The 23,980-nt window shown below is 38.7% G+C and overlaps 1 protein-coding gene across 3 annotated transcripts in view; it reads left to right on the forward strand.

Annotated features, from left to right (window-relative positions):
• The window catches only part of kcc (solute carrier family 12 member kcc), a 222,674-nt gene that overhangs the window by 171,224 nt on the left and 27,470 nt on the right, over positions 1-23,980 (forward strand). For all 3 annotated transcript variants that reach the window (XM_069819538.1, XM_069819537.1, XM_069819539.1), the window contains exons 6-13: positions 3,514-3,710; positions 5,415-5,576; positions 7,924-8,080; positions 11,992-12,384; positions 14,467-14,586; positions 17,229-17,422; positions 17,972-18,140; positions 22,797-22,986. In XM_069819538.1, the coding sequence (XP_069675639.1) occupies positions 3,514-3,710; positions 5,415-5,576; positions 7,924-8,080; positions 11,992-12,384; positions 14,467-14,586; positions 17,229-17,422; positions 17,972-18,140; positions 22,797-22,986 (1,582 nt within the window). The remainder of the gene's footprint in view (positions 1-3,513; positions 3,711-5,414; positions 5,577-7,923; positions 8,081-11,991; positions 12,385-14,466; positions 14,587-17,228; positions 17,423-17,971; positions 18,141-22,796; positions 22,987-23,980) is intronic.

Genomic DNA, 23,980 nt, shown 5'->3' on the forward strand with positions numbered 1-23,980 from the left:
TAGGAGGTGATCAGAACATTGTTTAGCACAGGGTGGCGTACATTTTGAACACTTACTATGAAGAGTGTACATTCATAAACAACATACAGCATTTCTCAGAAGATACAATTTTTGTTGCTTTGTGAGTAAACAATAAAAGTTAGAAAAAAAATAGTTTCAGTAAAAGTTGTTTATTTTTAAAAGTAGTTTCCAATGGTACCTTCAATGGCCCATCTTTTCATTTGAAATTTCGAAGTTGACCACAGATACCCCTATTTCCGGTTGTTACGGGAAATGATACTACCACCAATCGATTCTTTACATAGGTTTTGGTTATACAAATTTTTTTATCATCAACTAGTATCATATAGTTTTCGAGAAAAAAGACTAAAACTTGTGATCTGAAACACCTGGTGTATTATCTGAAGTAACTCACACAGGTGCCATAAATCTTGTGGAATTACAGTTGGAGTTGTACCTAGTTCTTCAGACAAGACTTTGCAGTAACATTAAGATTCAAATTTGATGATGTAGGGACAGTGGTGTCCTGCCCAGGTAAGAATTATCCAATCAGTTAAACAAAAAAGTAAGTCGCAAATCATAATCGCCATGCTACGAATATGAGAGCCTATATCAGCGAGTTAATATCAGTGGCGTAGCGATAATGTAAGCTAAAAAGCCCAGCTTCCCCAGTTAATAATAATTTTATAACAAACCTGGAGTTTATGAACAAAATTATTTATTACTTTTAATACAATCTATATTTAGGCGTTAAATATTGTGATGCGGCAGCTCAGGATGATTTGTGATGCAGCAGTAAACAAGAAGCCTGCACACACCAGCTTCCACTCCTCTCATTCTACTGTGTAACCCACCCCGCAGATTTTCCATCTCTTTCTAACAAAACTACCCTGGTCACAAGGCTCACAAGAAGCTAGCTTTAACATTGAAAAGAATTTAGTTTCCGAGTTATCCCTTTCGTGAGTTGTGTTTAGTTGAAGTGTTAGTGTGCATTGTGGCTGATACAATAAATAATGAGTGAAGTAACAGTTGCTGGCACTAATTTACTTGAATTTTTAGGACAATTCCATTATCAAGACTGACTTACGAACAAAAGTGTAATTTAAAAAGAAACGACCGACTCCCTTGCTGTCAATGAAGGACACAACCAAAACAGACGCATACTTACGTAATTACTAATACTGTATTTATTGACCGTTAATATTGTCATTTCTCTAAATATGACAGAGAGTGAGCTAGTGTTAAATTATACGTATATTAAATACGTGTCTATTTGTTAGAGATATGTGTAAACCATGAAATCATAATTTACTAGGTACTATTTGAGGTGATGCCTTATTGGTGTTACTTACGAGGTTCCAACCAATCTTCGACTGCTGACTTGACATTGACTACTATTTATTTTAAGATTATATTTTTGCAATACTTTTTCTCGTATGTACATGGAAGACAATTTGATTTAGCTTCCCCTGCTCAAAATTTTATGCTACGCCACTGGTTAATATTATCTACTTTAAAGCTTTAACGTCATGTCAGAGTAAAACATGGGCTAAATGAATCCCTAGTCTTTCTCTCAATACAATTTCTATCGCACTTTGTATAAATGAATTAAATGTCTATTGTCAGTTCAGTTTAATACTTTTGAAGCCTATTTTAAGTGCCTAAAGAGAACAATTCCTTGCTTAAAATTTGTAGGTGTGTAACTATTTCTTCCATCGGTCCTGGGACCTATATTGTTTTTAGTTGCCATGAATTATCTTCCCCGTAAATTAACAGTTCAAGATTTTCCTATATGCTGAATATACTCTTCATTTTAGTACTCTTTATTAACAGCAACAATTGGTTAACATATTGATACATTTATTCAAGAGACCAAAAGATGGTTTTCATGCAATAGATCTTTGTTAAATTAATCTAAAAGAAAATCATTGATTATTTAATTAAATTTTGAAACCATGAATAGCTTTAACATGTTAGAAGTACTTTTAGATTCAGAATTATTTAATTATTATGAAGTATGGGTTAATATTATGGGGCAATAGTGTCCACAGCAGTAGGGAGTTTAAGTACTGGTAACAGAAGAAAGTTTCCGAATCTTGACTGACATTGCCTATGATTAACATTGTCTACCATTCTTTATAAAAGAAAAAAATATATACAGTCAACTCTGGATATAATGAACTCGGTTATAGTGAACCTAAATCTTTGGTCCTGACCCTCGTACATTAAAAAGTACATTAATATTTCTGTTTATAGTGAACCCTTGCTTGGTTATAGTGAATCTTGCATCCTGACAAATTCTTATTTGAAGTCAGACCTTCTTGTATAAAATTGAAAGAATGTGTTGAGAACAACATTCTAAGTTTCTTACTCTTTAGTCAAAGGACAAAGGTAGGATTAGTGATTCCTAGACATTGAGCTGTACTGTAAATCCAGGCAACGCGTGACGACCTTGCCTCACTCCACCGTCAAAGGGTTGACATTCTGTTCTCAGGCACTCTACTCTACTGTTATTTCTAATCCACCGTCAAAGGGTTGCCTTTTGTTCTCAGAAATATTTCCATTATGATGGATAGCATCAAAACAACGGAAAATGAAATTGCCTTCTTTTATTAAAAGGGGACGGACATTATGTCCAGAGCATAAATGAAGGTAAGATTTTGATGGCTTTCAAACTCCATCAACCCTCTCCCAGTTTCTATTAATTGACCCGGGAAATTCCAAGACTGAGTACGCAGTCACACCATAACAGCGTTTGTCATTTCTACCTTATGTAGTGTTCCAACAGTGAATGTACTGTATAAAAATGTCGAAGTGTAAAGTGTTTTCTTTGGAAGATAAGGCGAATATTATAAGTGACATTGAACGTGGTCTTTTGCTAGCGGATCTGGGTCACATAGTTTAAGTAAATCAACTGTGAGTAATAGTATACAGTATACAGTAATCCATTCCACAAAAATGAAATATTTTATTTTCTTCTTTACAATTTCATTCATTTCTGTCATTTAAGGTTAGGGGAGAGACACTTCGGATATAGTGAATGAAATATGCAAGTCCGCAGAGGTTCACTATATCCAGAGTTGACTGCATTAATTTCTTATACGTAGGCCTACAGGATTTAATATTTTTTTTGTGAAAGACAACTGAGGAGTTATTCTACTAGAAGAGACATTCATCTGTATAACACAAGATAATAACACTGTTTCAGTATTTCACCCCCTAGATTGACTAAATCCAAAAATAATTATGACACTATGGCTATTGAGCTTGCAAACAAAATTTCTCCCGAATTATATTCTAAAAATATGTGTGAGTTTATCAAATATATTTCTCATTAGCTCATTTACACTTCGTTTTACATTAGCGAACGTTTTGAAAGCCAATTACCTAATGTTCGTGTATTTTAATTGTGTCTGTTGTGGCATCGCACTCAAGGAGTGTACTTTAAATTAAATTAAAGTTACATGGACGACACATTAGGAAGAGGACTAATTGATGCCTTGGTTGTTGCAGCATGTGTATACTAGGCAAGCGGCTGCTAAAGGACGTGGACGTGACAAACGACTGTCACAAGGAGCCACACGGAGCACTGTACCGAGCATTTTGCAAGAACACGACGTCCAATGAGATGGAGTGTGACGAGTACTTCCTGTCCCACAACACGTCCATCGTGCGTGGCATCAAAGGCCTGTCCAGCGGCGCCTTTCTGCGTGAGTCCCAAGTTCAGATTGGCTAATGGGTTGAGTTGGTTGTTCAGGATAGGCCTACAGTTTAGAGCAGTCATTCATAGTAGGTTAACAGGCTGGATTGACCATTTGGAATGAGCTGCCAGATTGGACTAGTTTTTCAGGATAGGCCTAAAGGTTAGAGCAGTCATTCGTAGTAGGTTAACAGGCTGGATTGACCATTTGGAATGAGCTACCAGATTGGACTAGTTGTTCAGGATAGGTCACCAGGTTAGAGCAGTCATTCATAGTAGCTTAACAGGTTGGATTGACCATTTGGAATGAGCTACCAGATTGGACTAGTTGTTCAGGATAGGTCACCAGGTTAGAGCAGTCATTCATAGTAGCTTAACAGGCTGGATTGACCATTTGGAATGAGCTGCCAGATTGGACTAGTTTTTCAGGATAGGCCTACAGGTTAGAGCAGTCATTCATAGTAGGTTAACAGGCTGGATTGACCATTTGGAATGAGCTGCCAGATTGGACTAGTTTTTCAGGATAGGCGTACAGGTTAGAGCAGTCATTCATAGTAGCTTAACAGGCTGGATTGACCATTTGGAATGAGCTGCCAGATTGGACTAGTTTTTCAGGATAGGCCTACAGGTTAGAGCTGTCATTCATAGTAGGTTAACAGGCTGGATTGACCATTTGGAATGAGCTACCAGATTGGGCTATTTGTTCAGGATAGGCCAACAGATTGTGGAGGCATTCATAGTGCAGGTGAACAGATTGGGTTAGCTATTCAGGATTGATTAGCCATTTGTAATACGTTAACAGATTACGTTAGCTGTTTAGAACAGTCCGAAAATTTGATTCAAGATAGGACAACAGGTTGTGGTAGCCGTTAAGAATGCGGTAAAAGATCGGATTAACTGTTCATAACAGACCAGCATGATGGAATAGCTGTTCAAAATGGGCTAACTAGTTGCAGTAATGGTTAAGAATGGACTGACTGTTCGTTCAGTTGTTCAAGATAGATAAAAAATTTGAGTCAGTTGTTCAGGATGAGCCAACTGGTGAGATTAACCTTACAGAATAGACAAACAGGTTGACTTAACCCTTTAGAATAGTCTATCCATTACTGTTATCTGTTTACAATGGACTAACAGATGAAGTTTGCTATGCACATCTAGAATTCAAGGTATGCCAACAAGTTGGATTATCTGTTCAGAATGAACAGCTATATTAAGTGTCCAGGATAGGCTATCAAGTTGGATTACGCTATCATAAGTTAACACATAACCTATCCATTTTTAAAAGCCCACAAAATTGTACAGTTAAAGTAAGCTATTTAAGACATCATAATAAGACCATAAGTTTCATAATACATGTTCTCCATTCTCCCATAACTGTAAAAATTAAGAGAAGAGAAAGTAAAATAAATTCAATGCGAAGGGGTGTGTCTGAAAGGGACTACATTAGACATGCATAGTGACTCAATGAACGAAACTCATTCTTTAGTGGATACTGCTCAACGTTTTGGTGACAGTATTTAACAAATTCTGTAACTGAATCAAATTGGCCTCTGCTACACAACAGTGTTTATGCCTTCCCTTACTTTTTTACGTCCGAGTATTTAAGTACCGGTAATACTTTATTATCATGGCAGTCTGTTTCATCATTTTCCAGTCACTAATCTCGTCTTGTATAACACTGATCCTGTAGTGATAATTGTACGTCGAATTTCAGACAACATCCACGATGGCTTCCTGGAACTGGGCCAGTACATTGCACAGACCAAGGACGCAGAAGACATTGAGCCCTTGGGGAAGCAACCGATCCGTGAGGTGGCCGCTGACCTCACCACTTCCTTCACCATCCTCATCGGCATCTTTTTTCCGTCAGTCACTGGTAAGTCAAGTCTGTTCTTTGTGCGTGTCTCATTACCAGACTGACCGCATTGTTGAAGGCACAAAGCATGGACCGACATCAATGCTAGGTTAGCAACACCATCATACTTAGGCAGGGCTGATCATATTAGGAAGTTTAAATGTATAAAACAAAGACCGGACGTAGCAAAATTTTTCTTTCTTAACCGCACAATAATAGACTGGAACAGCTTACCTGCGGCAATCTTTTGGGGTGGTCCTCTCAAAATCAATACATTTAAGGAAAGGTTGAGAAGATTACACTGAAAATGTAATTGTAGATGCAGTGTAATTATTTAAGTTGTGTCATGTAATTAATTAAGTTTATATACCGGTACTATAATTAATTAAGATGATATGTAATTAAGTTGATGTTAATTAAAGTGATATGTAATTATTTAAGTTGGTAATAGATAGTTGTGTTTAATAGAAGTACTTATAAATTAGGTTTACTTTTGCTTATTGTAGGCGTTATTATAGCATAGTTTTTATTTATAGTCCTAGGTTTATTGCATCTATTTAATTATAGTTAGAAATAAATTTACGTTCATTTTATTTTTTTTATTGCTGTAATTATTGTAAATTTTATTAATATTTATTGTAATGTTATTATTGTACGAGGGGGATCCAGGAAATAACGACCTTTCGCGCATACCCGCCGCGCAGCTGACTCCCCTTCCTTGTTTGAAGGTCAACTGGCTTCCTTAACATGTGTTCTCATAATGTTGTGAGTACTGGTTGCAACAAGTCGCCATTGTGCATTTTGTGTTACTTCAAAATGAACGACGTGATTGATAATCCCGCCGACTGTGAGGTGAGGAGTGTGATTCGATTTTTGAATGCCCGACATTTGAAACCTGCAGAAATTTACGGCAATTGAAAGAAGAGGAGAGGAGTTGCTTTCGAGAGGAGTTGTGCTTCTTCACGACAACGCCCGCCCGCACACTGCTGCTTCAACTCGAGAATTGCTGGATCAATTCGGTTGGGAAATCTTTGATCATCCGCCCTATAGTCCAGACCTTGCTCCTAGCGATTTTCACCTTTTCACTAAGCTGAAAGACTTTCTGGGTGGTACGCGTTTTGGAAGTGATGAGGAGTTGAGGAAGACAGTGAACACCTGGCTTAATGAACTGGCGGCAGAGGAGTATAACACGGGAATTCTAAAGCTAGTGAACAGATACGACAAATGTTTAAATGTAGGTGGTGATTATGTAGAGAAGTAAAGGAAGCTTCAGTTATGTAACAGACTTTGTTTTTTTTTTCAAATAAATATATTTTTTTAAATTATTACAACAAAACGGTCGTTATTTCCTGGATCCCCCTCGTATATTATGTATCACTGGCACCGGGTGTATACCCAATTGTAGTGTTAATACATACATACATACCACACCTGTGGAGGAATGGTTAGCGCGTATGGCCACAAAACCAGGTGGCCCGGGTTCAATTCCGGTCGGGGCAAGTTACCTGGTAGAGGTTTTTTCCGGAGTTTCCCTTCAACTCAGTATCAGCAAATGCTAGGTAACTTTCGGTGCTGGACCCCAGACTCATTTCACCAGCATTGTCACCTTCATCTCATTCAGACGCTAAATAACCTAAGATGTTGATAGCGTTGTAAAATAACCTACTAAAATAAAATACACACAAACACACACTCAGACTCTCACACACTCTCTCTCTCTCTCTCTCTCCCTCTCCCTCTCCCCCACTCCCGCTCTCCCCCTCTTCCCCATCCCCCTCCCCCCTCCCCCCCTCTCTCTCTCTCAGGCCATGAGCTGAACCATACTAGTAGGTTGTAGTAGTCAAAACAGTATTTACAGGTAAAATCCACCCTCGCCACATTATTTGTCAGCTTATTGGATCACTACTGTGACCCCTGAATGGCCGGGGAAGCAGTGCACAAAAGCAGCAGAAAATGTCAGATTGCTGAAAAATAAAACGAAGTTTTTAAAATATTATAAAAATCAATAGGAATTGGAAAAAACATTTTTAATTATCTCAAAAATGAAAAAAGTGACCTATTTGACAAAAATGGCAGAAAAAATGATGATGATTATTTCCAATGACCCGGATTTTGGTAGTTATACCATTTTTCTTCTTGCTTCTCAATATAGGCTAGTCACATCTTGTGCACTTAAAAAAAATGGCAAGAGAAGCAACATAAAAATTACATATTTCGTTTTGTTGCAACATAAAATGAATTCCTATATTAAAACGCGTCATTTTAAAGTTAAAAGAAAAATAATGACATTTCATCAACATCCGTCACTAATCATGAGGCAGAGACTTGTTCTCACTTTAATGTTGTTATCCCTGCTTCTGTTTGCCAGGCATCATGGCTGGTTCCAACAGATCCGGTGACCTGGCAGACGCACAGAAGTCGATCCCCGTGGGCACCATCTGCGCCATCCTCACCACCTCGACGGTGTACCTGTCAGCCGTGCTGCTCTTCGCAGGCACCGTGGACAACCTGCTGCTGCGAGATAAGTAAGCGTTAACATTTCAGTCTTGGAACTGATGTTTCAGATTGTTTAACAAAAAGTGGAATAATTACTGTGGGTTATTCTCACTTCGACCTTGAAGTAACATTACAAGGGTTAGTGGTAGAAAATTCAGCTGCATCTTTTCGGATATATATTTATTTTAAAGTTTAGGTGCGTAGATTATGCAGAAGGAACTATTACATGTCTGACGAGGATAAAGTGGTTTTTCTGAAAGGAAAGAAAACGTTCTTGGCTACATACTGAAGAAACTAGAGTTAGGAACTGGTACTGATGACATTATGTCATTGTAAAGAATATTAATGGCAATATTGACCATCTATTGTCGGACCTTCGGATGTGTGCCCCTTCATTGCTGTTGTCGTTCTTGGAAAAGTTAACGCCTGTACTCAACTCCATTCCACCCGCTTTCCTCCCACCACGTCAAACAGCAGGCCACGAACCTTGCCGAATAGGGATGTTGCCAAACTTCCATCAAACGGTGTCATAAATAACTGGTCCTCCATGCTACAATATAATTTCTTTCAATCAAAATACATCTTGTATTTCTACATTTTTTAAACCTAAATCCCATGTCTCGAATCACTTTCCATAGCTTTTCTCTCCAACCTTGGAAATTATTGCTTCTCTCGCAAGCTTCAGTAATTTCTTCAATGTTGAAACTTCTTTCTGAACGGTATAAAATTCTTGTATCTTTCTTCTTAGAATACAACAGTTCATATCATCTACAGTAATTAAAAGTTCCCTTGGTCTGTTCTTCCCTGGTGATTCTAGCTTTTCATCTCCTGCACAGACTCCCTCTCTCCTGATTTTCTTTATTAGGAGTTCTGACCTGTCTATATAAATTACATAAAATGTTGTATCAGTATTAGTTAAGTAAGTAATTTTAATACGTAATCAATTGAAATAAAATAAGCCTCACCTGTCATATCAGCTGCTCTATTCGTTCCTGATTTATAGGAAACAGATATTGACCTGTTTGTTTCTCTTCATCGCAAAATGCTATTACGTACTTGCTTAATAATATTATCTTTCACCACTCCGTGCTACAGTATTCATGTGGAGTTGACAACACTGGACTGCAAGTGCAAATATTGTAAACTGTCCCGCAAGAAGGCCAAAACTTTGAGTAGTGGGGGAGAGAAAGGGAGAGAGATAGGAAAAAGAGAGACAGGAATGCAGGGAGAGAAATGAATTACCGAGGCTGAGAAGGAATTAGGGTTCAGTTCGCATATCTTACGGGGGCACAGATCCGATGGCCCGACTATATATAGAGTGTTTAAAGTAATCCAACTACTGTATTAGGAAAGTTTTAGCTGAAAATTGTCAGTAGTAGGATTGTACTGTAAATTTCCGGAGAATGTACTAAATGCAGTTATTTTACTCTGTGAATTACCAGTACCCAATCTTGTCCTGAAGTGACATCTGATCCCAACAGAGGGAATGTTTGAGGAGAGCAGCAAGAAATCTGAAAACAAAAGATGCGGAAACAAATGAATGAAATGTATAAACAATTGAATACTCTTTCATATTTTACTTACTTACTTACAAATGGCTTTTAAGGAACCCGAAGGTTCATTGCCGCCCTCACATAAGCCCGCCAGCGGTCCCTATCCTGTGCAAGATTAATCCAGTCTCTATCATCATACCCCACCTCCCTCAAATCCATTTTAATATTATCCTCCCATCTACGTCTCGGCCTCCCTAAAGGTCTTTTTCCCTCCGGTCTCCCAACTAACACTCTATATGCATTTCTGGATTCGCCCATACGTGCTACATGCCCTGCCCATCTCAAACGTCTGGATTTCAAGTTCCTAATTATGTCAGGTGAAGAATACAATGCGTGCAGTTCTGTGTTGTGTAACTTTCTCCATTCTCCTGTAACTTCATCCCGCTTAGCCCCAAATATTTTCCTAAGCACCTTATTCTCAAACACCCTTAACCTATGTTCCTCTCTCAGAGTGAGAGTCCAAGTTTCACAGCCATATAGAACAACCGGTAATATAACTGTTTTATAAATTCTAACTTTCAGATTTTTGGACAGCAGACTGGATGATAAGAGCTTCTCAACCGAATAATAACAGGCATTTCCCATATTTATTCTGCGTTTAATTTCCTCCCGAGTGTCATTTACATTTGTTACTGTTGCTCCAAGATATTTGAATTTTTCCACCTCTTCGAAGGATAAATCTCCAATATTTATATTTCCATTTCGTACAATATTCCCGTCACGAGACATAATCATATACTTTGTCTTTTCGGGATTTACTTCCAAACCGATCGCTTTACTTGCTTCAAGTAAAATTTCCGTGTTTTCCCTAACCGTTTGTGTATTTTCTCCTAACATATTCACGTCATCTGCATAGACAAGAAGCTGATGTAGCCCGTTCAATTCCAAACCCTGCCTGTTATCCTGAACTTTCCTAATGGCATATTCTAAAGCGAAGTTAAAAAGTAAAGGTGATAGTGCATCTCCCTGCTTTAGCCCGCAGTGAATTGGAAAAGGATCAGATAGAAACTGACCTATACGGACTCTGCACTCTTTCATATTTAAGTATAAAAATATAGGGGTGTCATTTGAAATTTCAAGTGGGGGAGGCTGGGGGTGGGGGGTGAAATCTAGACTGCAATTAAGCCTGATTTCAGATTTCCATCTCAATATCTAAATTGACGTGTTTCTTGTTTAAATTGAATTCAGTTTAAATAATTAGATATTTAGGGTCCCTATCACCACAGCATGGCGCGTCCTCAGGTTGCGGATAGAGGAGACAGCCTCCAGATATGGAGGGTAGCTGCGAATACATTGAATAAGCAGTCGTGGACAGCCGATAAGGGGTGGTCCTCCAGCTTGGGGGTTGGGCGAAGGGCTAACAACCCATCACCGTAAAAAACAGCTTGTTACAAAACCTAACAGTAAGCCTCGGAATAGGACTGATTCTCTGGCACGACCACAGCAAAGGAATAAGGTTATAAGATTTGGCACTTGCAACGTAACTAGTCTTTATAGAACAGGAGGGGTAACATTAGTAGCAAAAGAACTACCTAGATATAGAATAGACTTCGTGGGAGCACAAGAGGTTAGGTTAGATGGGAATGGCATATCACAAATAGGCGATTACTTATTGCATTATGGGGAAGGAAACGATAATCACCAATTAGGAACAGGATTCTTTGTACTAGTCTTCTATCAAAAAATCTGAAAGTTAGAATTTATAAAACAGTTATATTACTGGTTGTTCTGTATGGTTGTGAAACTTGAACTCTCACTTTGAAAGAGGAACAGAGATTAAGGGTGTTTGAGAATAAGGTTCTTAGGAAAATACTTGGGGCTAAGAGGGATGAAGTTACAGGAGAATGGAGAAAGTTACACAACACAGAACTGCACGCATTATATTCTTCACCTGACATAATTAGGAACATTAAATCCAGACGTTTGAGATGGGCAGGGCATGTAGCACGTATGGGCGAATCCAGAATGCATATAGAGTGTTAGTTGGGAGGCCGGAGGGAAAAAGACCTTTGGGGAGGCCGAGACGTAGATGGGAAGATAATATTAAAATGGATTTGAGGGAGGTGGGATATGATGGTAGAGACTAGATTAATCTTGCTCAGGATAGGGACCGATGGCGGGCTTATGTGAGGGCGACAATGAACCTCCGGGTTCCTTAAAAGCCAGTAAGTAAGTAAGATATTTAGACTGGAAAGTTTTGAAATGAAAGCCCTGTATGAACGTATTGTATTCATTTACGTATGTAATGCATTTAATCCGAAGCAATGCTTCCACCTCTCTGTCCTGCATCCCTGGCTTAAATCATATGATTTAAATCTCCATCACATAGTTTATATATTGGTTGTGTGTGAAATGCATAAAATGAGTTTGACGTGATGTCGGCGCAGGTTCGGCCAGAGCATTGGCGGCAAGCTGGTGGTGGCGAACATCGCGTGGCCTAACCAGTGGGTGATCCTCATCGGCTCGTTCCTGTCGACGCTGGGCGCAGGCCTGCAGAGCTTGACGGGCGCCCCCCGCCTGCTGCAGGCCATCGCCAAGGACGGCATCATCCCCTTCCTCGCGCCCTTCGCCGTGTCCTCGCGCAGGGGCGAGCCCACGCGCGCCCTCATCCTCACAGTGCTGATCTGCCAGTGCGGCATCCTGCTGGGCAACGTGGACTACCTCGCGCCGCTGCTGTCCATGTTCTTCCTCATGTGCTACGGCTTCGTGAACCTGGCCTGCGCCCTCCAGACGCTGCTGCGAACGCCTAACTGGAGGCCCAGGTTCAAGTACTACCACTGGTAAGTCTGTCACTATGCAACCTTGTGTTCCAGACCCACTCCAAAGAAGAAAAATATCATTTCGATAACACGTAATATGTTGAAAGTATTTTTTGATGAAAATGAGGAAAGTTTACGAAAAAAATTAACGACGATTTTTAAATGCAAGCAAACCCAAAATCTTAAATTCCCGAACATTACATAAATTCGCGTTTTACCACTTTACGTCTCAGTATTATTTTCACAGAGTTCTTATTGGATGAATAAAAATGGCTACAGATGGAGAAATAATTGACCTGGTCTCTACATTCAAATATTTAGATCACAGTTTCAACTAACAATGTTAATGCATATTTCTAAGAGAATAGGGTAAAATTCAATAAACTAACTTGATGTAAGAAAGATATTTTGGTAAAAATATGCGAAAGGAAATGAAACAACGTATATACAATATACTATTATCAAAACCAGCACGAGCGAAACATGGGAACTTGAGCTTTACATGAATCAAGATTGGCTTGGTGTGACGAGGACAATGCTAACAATTGGGAGAAGAGCGCATATTTAAATGACTTTATGGCCATATTCAACATCAGTTTGTGACAACTGCTAACAGTTAATACATCACATATTCATTGCGCTCCTGCATATATGACTTAAATGCAGGTAGTAAGGCGGTAAAAAGCATTACGAGAGGGGTTCGGCCAGCGCCGTGGATCGTGTCCCGGCATAGCTCAGTTGGAAAGAGCGCTCAGCGCGCAGAGCTGAGAGGTCCTGGGTTCGATTCCCGGTGGCGATACGAATTTTTCTCGTATTAAATAGTAATAATAGTTGATAATATTCAAGGAGAGCTCATGTGTTGAGAATTGTTCCTTCAACATGTCTTCAGCAAGCATTGCTCTTAATGTCCCTTCACTTTCACTTGACCATCCTTCTAGTTTATCCATTACTATTCTCTTATTCTCAGTTTACTTAAAACCATTCCTACCTTCAGCTTCATTCCCTACTTTCTCGTAACTAACTTAATACTTTCTTCTTGTAAATAACAATACATACCGTATACTGTAACTTGTTTAATATATAAGACCTAACCCTTGTTGACCGTTTCACTAAAAACTTAACCTATTATTTATATTTGCTGTCTAAACACTTCTTACACAGCACATTAGCGCTCGTACCTTAGCAACATTGGTTTCACTTTATTTATAACACTATTTAACCAAACTATTATTCTATAACACTGAAAAAAGTACAATAGTTCACTTTCATTTACCCGTTACATACCGTAACTAAACCTGCTATTATTCTAATCATTTCCTCACATTGTAGACAGTTTCTTCTCCACTATTGCCCCTCTTTTCGCACTCCTGGCACGCTTTACTCTCTCAATGCTTCTCCTTCTATTCCTCGCACTCATTTCACTTCCTCGTTCACCAGTCTCTTCTTTCGTTGGTTCAACAATCATATAGGGTAACTGGATGCCATTTGTAAAAAACGGGACATTCGGCATCCTGAGCTTACGTTTCTCGGGACAGGAAACAAGAGGCTGAAAAAGGGATAAAAAGCGGGATGTCTGGTCACCCTATTTTACCTTAAAGTGCGTCTTCCGTAATTTGAAGGTTATCTACGTTTTTTTCCCGCAATCTAGTTAATAGATCAACATGCAGAGATTTATTTCTGCAATACTGTGAAATTTAAGTGATCAGATGTGAGATATAAGTGCTCTGTGGACTTGTTAAAGGCTGAATTACAAGCATTTCTCAACTTCAGTCAATCATGCAGAAAATTTATCTTGGAGAACAAAAATAATACAACACTACTGCAGTCTGCCAGATCATCTGTTAAATTTGAATGATGTCAGGAATGCTTCGTGTCATCCTAGGTTGAATGGTTTTATTACACTTGTACTGCACTGAAAATATGTAAACCTATCATGCAGGTTCTGCAAGTGCATTTTTTAATTTTAGATATTTAAAAATTAAATGATACATTATAATTATGCTACTAAAGGGAAAGTCCATACATTTTTCTTACTCCTTGTGAAAATCTTTCTGTTTTCTGAAAGAAATCTGGCAATGCTAATGGTAACCTATGACGTTTCAGGTCCCTGTCCTTCTTGGGCCTGTCCCTGTGCATCGCTGTGATGTTCATGACCAGCTGGTACTATGCCCTGCTAGCCATGGGCATGGCAGGTTGCATCTACAAATATATCGAGTACAGAGGGTTAGTATCTAGGCTAAGCGGCTGAATTTCTGTCTTCAAAATATCTCTGAGAACTAAATGACTGTGATGAAAAAAGAGGTGCAAAATGTGATGCAACCACTCTTACCAAAGTTTAAAAAATACGGTGACTCGTGCTTTCCTTGAACCTGCAGTCCTGGATGTCCCTGAAACTTCAGTCCTCCATTAGGACTGCAAATTAATGCATGAAGAATTAATTCTTGTTTGGCTGTGCCCTAAAACTTGTGAACGATTCATGGAATCATTTAATTACAAGGATTAAAGACGTGTGCTCGATCATCTTCAACATGCTGTGTTGCATAATATAATATTGTGGAGCTTCCATTATCGTCTAAATTCTGGAAATCGTCGTTTTTGCCGGCTCATGTACCTGTACATTTCTCCTCGATGACTGAAATTCGCACAGTCTTGAGCATCCAGTCACGTGGCTGAGTATTTCGTGTTGTTGTTGTTTTCTAATGCCAGGCGTTTGACAATAAAGTCATTTGACCTGTTGCACTCCAATATTTTCCAAAGATATTGTCATGGTCAGCCACTGACGCACAGATTTTGAGATGTTCTGAATCCATTTCTTGGTTTGAGTTGCACAACGGGCAGTTAGGGGATTGATATATTCCAATTTTATGCAGATGCTTGGCCAAACAGTCATGGCCTGTTGCCAATCTAAATGCAGCTACAGACGATTTGCGTGGTAAATCGGGAATCAACTGTGGATTATGATGCAGAGAGTTCCATTTTTTCCCTTGGGATTGTGTTACCAAATTTTGTTTGTTGAAGTCTAAGTATGTAGATTTAATAAATCTCTTCACAGAGTAATACATAGATTTAGTAACAGGTCTGTAAGTAGCAGTGCTGCTCTTCTTTGCTAAAGCATCCGCATTCTCGTTTCCCAGGATTCCACAATGGGATGGTATCCTATTGAGCGATATTAATTGAGAGAGCATTTTAGTTATTTCTGCTGTTTGAGATGAAAGTGTGTGTTTAGAGACTATTAATAGAATAGCTACTTTGGAGTCTGACAATATAATTGTATTTTAAATTTATTGATGTGGCATAGAAGATTCCTGAGACTTTCACTTATATTTTAAAATGTATTTGTCATCATAAACCAGAGCAGGCTTCTCTGATTGAGATTTTATTTCCTGGAGGAGCATTAATTGCTTCAACAGCTTTCTTCAAGGCATCCGGATCAATTGGGGGCCTCTTAACTCAAGACTTACTTCGTGGCATGATCTTAAAATAAAAGAAAGACAAAAACTGATAGCATCATGTACCCTGGGACATGTTCCATGGTACAAGATGTTTTGTGTTCAAAGGTACAAGAGGGTGCACGTTTAAACAAATATGGCCCCCAAAACTAGAGATTCGAATAAACGATGGAAATTAAAATATGTTATTACTCACCAGATGGTAGGGAACACACCGTACTTGATAGATAGTAACAAATACAATCTGGTTTTGTGTTAGAAAACATATATCAATGAACGAAATGTTTACTTTTGGTACTAAAGAAATTATTTTTGTCCACAGAACTCACACTTTGCAATAAATCAAACCGAAACTACGACCAGAGCTACTTAGCGGCTTTCTCTACAATCTATTTCAGTTTTGAGTCCTCCAGGTAGCAGCAAAAATTAAAAAACAAAAAATGTTCAAAAGTACACTATGCTAAAGGTACAACAGTCTCCCCTACAGAGATCTGCTTCAGCTTTATTACTTGCTATAAATAGATCCTTCCTTTGGTTACGAGTTTTGTGGCCATCGGCATGGCTCAGTCGGTTAAGGCGCTTGCCTGCCGGTCTGAAGTTGCGTTCGGGCGCGGGTTCGATCCCCGCTTGGGCTGATTACCTGGTTCGGTTTTTTCCGAGGTTTTCCCCATCCGTAATGTGAATGCAAGGTAATCTATGGCGAATCCTCGGCCTCATCTCGCCAAATATCATCTCGCTATCATCAATCTCATCGACGCTAAATAACCTAGTAGTTGATACAGCGTCGTTAAATAACCAACTTAATAAATAATAAACGAGTTTTGTTTCTGTACATGACCACGACCACGACATCCTTTAACATTCTATAGGTTCACTGTCTTTATGATGTAGGCATGTAAGAGCGAGTCAGCTGTTAATTTCGAAGTCATACTCGGTAAAAGAAAAAAAGATTAAAAATGACAAAAATTCCCGTGCTCTGGACAATAATCATCTCCCCGTCTGCTATAAAATATTCTACACAGAGTTCCACCACTTTTTTCTCCAGAAGAAAAGTATCATATTGGATTTAATATATTTTATTCATTTATTATTTTATTAAATTAAATCAATGTGATAGTGTTAATACCATTACGTAATTCTCTTCACACTTATAAACCAAAAGAATTATTCTTTATGTGGTTGGGCTTTATCTTTGGAAAGAATTGTCATAATAAAGTTTAAATGATTCAATGACTATCAGTTTTGGTATAACCATCGTAGTTTTGTGGAATGAGTTAACGAACACACTCCAAGCTCCCTTGATATTACATTACACTGTATTATATATTACATTACGTATTGTTTAGTTAATGTTACATTATAATGAACGGAACCAGAAGTGGGTCCTTGTACTTGAGCTGTGAGTCGTGTGTGCAGAGCAGAGAAGGAGTGGGGGGACGGCATCAGGGGTCTGGCGTTGTCTGCGGCGCGCTACAGCCTGCTGCGCCTGGAGGAGGGCCCCCCTCACACCAAGAACTGGCGTCCGCAGATACTCATCCTCGCCAAGTTGACGTCGGACTTGGTTCCCAAGTACCGCAAGCTCTTCGCCTTCGCAGCCCAGCTCAAGGCAGGTGAGTCATGGCCAGCTGCGTTCTACAATAAAATAACACTTTAGAAGATGCAATAGCCTTGTCCAACTTCAAGAAAATCCTTCAGCTTCTTGCTTTGTAACAATGATGTTCTTGCAAACGGTTTTCCTGGTATTTCTGTCCCACATTTGTGCTCTATCTAATTCTTTTGTACCTTCGTAAGTCACCATGCATATGAATTGGTTTGCTATGCATATGCCTCTCTCTCTCTCTCTCTCTCTCTCTTTTTTTTGTTTTTTTTTGTGGAGGGCCCGCAGGCAAGCACCGCACCCTTAGGCTTATTGTGCAACCTCTTTATTTGGAATGATTGTTGAAGCCCTTAGGAGCGCTTCTTTCAAGCCCATGAGTCACTGCATGGTGTCATCATATCGATTCAGCCACAGCATCCAGTTCTGACTGGAGACCTGATCCTCTGCCTGTCTGTGATGTTATTCTGCAGCCTCCTCAGATTGACCATATGGTACCGCATGTTGTTAGTTTTGCGTACTCTAACATTCTGGAAGGTGACTGTGATGCTCCTTTGTTTTGCAGGGAAGGGCCTTACGGTGTGCGTGTCTGTGATCAGGGGTGACTACGCTCGAGGAGTCGGGGAGGCCATGGCTGCCAAACAAAGTCTGCGGCGGACCATGGACGAGGAGCGGGTCAAGGGGTTCGTGGATGTCCTGGTGGCCCACAACATTACAGACGGATTAAGTCACTTGTACGTGCTCATGCTCCGCTTGCATTGAAAAGTAACATCAGCAGTTCTCAGTAGGTGCCAGATCCAGAAACGACTCAAAGACTTGCAAGACTTTAGGTTAAGGTTACCAGACATCCCCGTTTTTCGGAAACATTTTCCGAATTTTTCTTTTTTCCCCCAGTCAAAATTCGTCTCCAAAATGTCCTGAATTTTCAGTGTTAATTTTTAATATGTTTTAATGTTCCTTCCACATGAATTATGCTAATGCAACTTTGCCACTCCGGGTGAGGAAGGTGAGGAAGTAACTGCAGTTGAGTCTTCCATATTGTTATCAAGGTTAATAGGAAATTGAAATCCAGGAAGATGAGAAATTTAGTCCATCATCAATAATGCAACTTTTGACATCTTTAGAAGAAGTGGTTCGTATTTCACAATGGAATTTTCAGTGTCTCTTGTGGATTTTATGAAAATTCTTTTGAATATCTCAGTGCCTGTTTTATTTATTTATAAGATAAGATGTCTATGAAATGTAGATTGCTGAGATCTCCTCCAGAAAGAAAAAAAATTTGAAGAGACAGTCCGTTATTTTTCTTCAAATGTAGATGAACTTGACCTGGATGGAGATTATTTATCTGATGCAATTTCTTGCTTGAAGAAATATGTGACTTCCGAGAAAATATCAAAGTGGGATGAATAAAATGCTACTCTTTGCTCAGAAAGGAGTGAAATTTTAAAAATGTTCTCTAGAAAATGATTCCATATGTGCAATTCCAGAAGAGGATTGATTGAACTATCTCTGTGCCATCCTGCAAGTATGATTCAGTGGAAAAACTTTTTTTCTTCATTGAACATGATATGGACATGCCAAAAATCCAGAATTAATTTAAAAGTTGCTCGAGCCATGCTTGCTATCTTAACCAACTTCATCAGGAACTGGGATCTAGACAAGACCGTCTTAAAAAATTCTCTCTTCTGAAAAATATTGGTAGTGTAAATAGTAGATAAATATAATGAATATGTTTAGTGTGTAAAGAGAAAGTGTTCCAGTTTTTTTAAATTGTGTACAAACAATGCAAGTGAATGGTAAACTAACAGAAATGCTAAAAGCTGAACATTAAAATAATATACACTTACAAATAAAATACTAGCTTACTCAACCAAAAAAATTAAAGCAAAGCCATCTCTTCTATATTCAACATTAAATCAATTTGGTTTAAGAGACCATTACTTGCTGCCAGTCATTTGGTGATTCGTTTATTTTTAAAATTCAGTTAATAAAACTATTAGTTAAAATACAGTTTTTTCTTAAGTAGTGGTGGTTTTTCGAAATCACGATAAATGCCAAATGTGCCCAATTACTGTCAAAGTAAGTAATTTTATGTTTAAAAGCATGTTAAATGTATTATTGTAGTTTTTTAATCCTCGATAAATTGCGAAATTGAGTACAAAATGTTAGAATCCCAAAAGTCATGCTCCACTATCGTCCAAACGGGAAGAGATCTCTCGGTCGTGCAAAGAAGCGCTGGATTGAAAATTCAACTGTGAGATTGTAACAGGCCATTTGGCCTAATACTTGAAGGGAAGAAGAAGAAGAAGAAGAGTACAAAATGTGAAATGTATTTATTTTTGTGAAATAAGAGTGAAATTACATTTCATGAGATTTTTTGTGTTTTTATAAAAAAAACAGTATCTAAGGCCACACCACATATAGATATTGTGACAGCCGGGATGCGATCTCACGACCGGCAGAAGGAGGGCAAAGTCGACCGTGGTTCGGCGCGGAAGTTGCGCGCATCTGCTACCTGGGGCATGTGCTGTGGCGTAAAGAGGAGTGGAGAGTTGGCGACCGCGGCAGTTAGGGGAGAAATCCAGAGAATTCGAGAGTGCCATCTTCTGAACATCCGTAGAAATTCCAGTATCATACTCTCTGGAAACTATGGTTTGGTTATAAAAGAAGAGAGGCAAGTGAGCGAGCAGTTGTTGTTGTAGTCGTTGGACAGCAAGCCAGCCAGTCTTGTGAAGCCAGCTTCGAGACTGGAGTTCGACTTGAGTGTGTCCGTAACTGTGGGAGCCGGAAGTCCTGAGTTGAGTGCAGTGGACCGCAGTTGGGGGACCTGAGTTCGAAGTTCAGTGGACTGTCTCTGAAGGTCTGGGGTTCGAGATACTGTGAACTCGAGTGACTGAGCTAGACGAACTAGCCAAAGCAAACAAACTGTGAACTAAGAACCGACAGTTCTGATTTGTAAATAGTGCTTTGTGAACATTAGTTAAGATTAGCAGTACATTGTTGTTCTCAATAATCCAAGTAAATTGTCATTGTCGTCTGTGGAGTGCAATAACGAATACTGTGTTACTGTGTGGAGTGGAAATCCCATTGTTGACGGGAGTGTTTACATTCAATTATAGAAAGTGATTATTGTTGCTTTGAATGAAACTTACATTCTTGTTTTGTATAAAAGTTACAATATGAATAGCACAGGAATATAACCTACCTGATACTGTCTTGGGTGTTATCTGTACCATTATCTCGAATTTTCAACTAATCTGTCTGGTGCTGGTGGTAGAATATTGGCTTCCTATATGATCTCTTTAGTTCAGTGTATAATAATAATAATAATAATAATAATAATAATAATAATAATAATAATAATAATGGTTTTATTTCACCTGGCAGAGTTAAAGACATAGGGACTTCTCTAGCACTAACCAGGAGTGAAACTGTGATACAAAGAACATTAAAAATATATCAAATATACTGGGTGTTCATTTCAAAGTGTGTCATGACGTCACTGTTGTGAGTCAGCGATTTGAAGCAAGATTCAGCTTTTATGTCAGAGAAGTTGCCTATTATTTAAGGCATTAAATTTGAACTTGAGAACGTGTACGGTATAACTTGAACGTCGTAGCAACAGATGGCGGTCTGTACGGTCTGTGTGCTACCATAACCTCTTTCGAACTGTGTTTTGCGCGGGCAAGTCGTATGCAGGATATTTGTTATCATAGGTTGTGTACGGCAACATTCCACAACACAAATCAAATGCTCCGTGTCCATGTTGACTGTCGAAGTTAATGTCAACAAATACGTAAGTAATCGTCTTAACCCTCTCCCCATAAAGAAAAAAACTCACCACAGTACGTGTTTCCAAACAGTTCACATTCCTGCCAGTACTGGCAATACCGTACGTATCAGTAAGTACTCTTCAGAATGAACGCCGTACTTGCTAGGCAACTTCTCTTGTACATAGGTAATATGCCTTTGCAGAAGTGTAGGAAGATTGAATTCTCTAGGCTCATCGGCATACAGTGAGCCATGACACACTTTGAACTGAACACGCAGTAGTGCAACACAAAAATTGAAATATATAGTAACAATATACTGTAAACATTAAGTCAGTGGAAATTAGACATATAACATATAGGAAGGAAGTAAAAAACATTACATTGTGTTCGTACATAATGTAGGTCGTGACAAGCACAAAGGCCATGCAAACCATCCGCCACACACTCAACAGCCCAGTTCTGTGACTGTGTTGATGTTATATTACGTGTGTTAGTGAAGTGTTTAGATTTGGATTCAGGAGTGGTCTTTGCTGCTGTTGCTATGTGCAATAGTAACATTAGGAAATTTTCTAGCAAATCATCTTTTTACCTTTCCGCAATCACTCTTTTTCAGATAAATCTCTACCATAAAAATCCTTTCCTCTAATTGTGAACTAACTAAGCTAAATGCATGTTGCATGGACGTCATGCTGATCACATGCTGCGGAGTGGATTATACACTATGTATAAGTCAGAATGATTGAGACATACACAATATGAAACAATAATAATAAGATATGAAGTACTATAGAACATACAGTAAACACAATTTTTAGGTACACACACAAAAGGAAAATTATGATCGTTAGTAGCACATTTTCTCAAATGATAGACATAACATTACTGGCATTGGGTAAGAAGATGGGTCTGGATAAAATTGCACCATATCTTTTGTCATGTTTTTTTAATGTTTACAATTTCATTGTAATATTATATGTTCTTTTACCTAGTTATTATTTTCAAGAATTTTAACTAGAAAATCTATAAAATATACCTGTTAACATATTCATGACATTGAATTTCTACCACAAAACTTTCCATAAAAAATATTCCAACCCAAAACGCTACAAAATGCTAAATTGTGACATTAAAAGTACTATAAAATGCTAAATTTGGCTTTTAAAGTTCTACATTTTAAATTTGAAGTTGCTAAAATCTACCATCTCTAATAATGATAGTGACGGCGATGATGATAGTGATAATGATAATGATGACTATGATGGTGACAATGATTAAACAAACACAAAATTCCAGAAGGCAATTGTTTTGCAATGATGTGAACATAATGCAATGAGATTGCAGACACATTGTCATAAAATCCAGCGGTCAGGGTAAAAAATGCCTTGTGCATAGAATAGAAAAACTTTCGCATCATTCTGTTTTAATTTATGATTAATGCAGAATTTAAACTTGTCACTGAATATCACAACTTTGTGAACCAGAAGTAATGACTGCAGAACATGCCAGGCTTTAGCTGCTGGTGAGGGTATTGAATTGTCACAGATGAGCACCTGATTCTGAATGTTACTTTGTTAAAACACTACCGCAAGTACATAGAAGTTGACACATTTTGTTCAGAATCCAGACGACGGGCCTGGGGGGCATGAAACCCAACACTGTGATACTTGGCTGGCCCTACGGCTGGCGGCAGTCGGAGGACGACAAGACGTGGCAAGTGTTCCTGCAGACGGTGCGCAACGTGGCCGCCGCCCGCATGGCGCTGCTCGTGCCTAAGGGCATCAACTTCTTTCCTGACAGCAGTGAGAAGGTGTGCGCTATTTTGTAAGGCACAGTCGCGTGCCTGCTATCTCTGTGCCTTGCAAGCTGCATTATGTTGTCATGCCATGTTGCATTGCTTGGCGTTTAACTCTCTCTTGTACCCTCGTTAATTTTCTGAATAAAAAACATTAAGAAATTAAATTGCTTATTGAGAAAAAAGTTGATTAATAAGTCACGAAGGCAAACAGTCACAGTCTAGCAATGTAATGCTATAGGAATTTTCATTTCTGTCCGAGACTTTAACATTGTTTTTTAAAAAAATCTCTTTTTTCATATTCTGATATATTGCATATTAGCATATTCTGTCATTTTTAAAGATCTCTCTGTCTCTTTTTTAATGAATAACTTACTTGTGTAACATACTCTATAACGACTTACGAGTTACTTGGAAGGCTTTTTCTAAGAACTTTGCATTTCACAATTTGGGTAGGATATTCCTAGAAAGCATTAAGCTAGTGTTTTGTAATTTTCCAAAATGTTACATTATTTAATGACAGAATTACACATTATGCAATTACAAATGTAATCTCCATCTTACGATGTTTGGTGACGTATACACGTCCGTTGATGTGACATATTAATTAATTTAAATACTATTATAGTCACAATCATGCCATGGTATGAAAGAAAAATTTCACAACCTCGAGCGGGAATCGAACCTGCGACGTTCTGTTCTCCGGTCACATCAACGGACGTGTATACGTCACCAAACATCGTAAGATGGAGATTACATTTGTAAAGTTTCTTTCCAGCCATAAGCAGTGCTGACTAGATCAGACGCTATGGACAGTACTCTATAACAGAGTCGCCAGTATGAAAGGATAATTCCAAGCATTTGGCGTGAGACGAACTCGATAGCTCAGTGGTAGAGCGCCTGACCGGAGAACAGGAAGTCGCAGGTTCGATTCGCGCTCGAGGTTGTGAAATTTTTCTTTCATACCATGGCATGATTGTGACTATAATAGTATTTAAATTAATTATGC

The sequence above is a fragment of the Periplaneta americana genome, chromosome 2, assembly GCF_040183065.1.
Source record: "Periplaneta americana isolate PAMFEO1 chromosome 2, P.americana_PAMFEO1_priV1, whole genome shotgun sequence".
Taxonomy (NCBI): Eukaryota; Metazoa; Arthropoda; class Insecta; order Blattodea; family Blattidae; genus Periplaneta; species Periplaneta americana.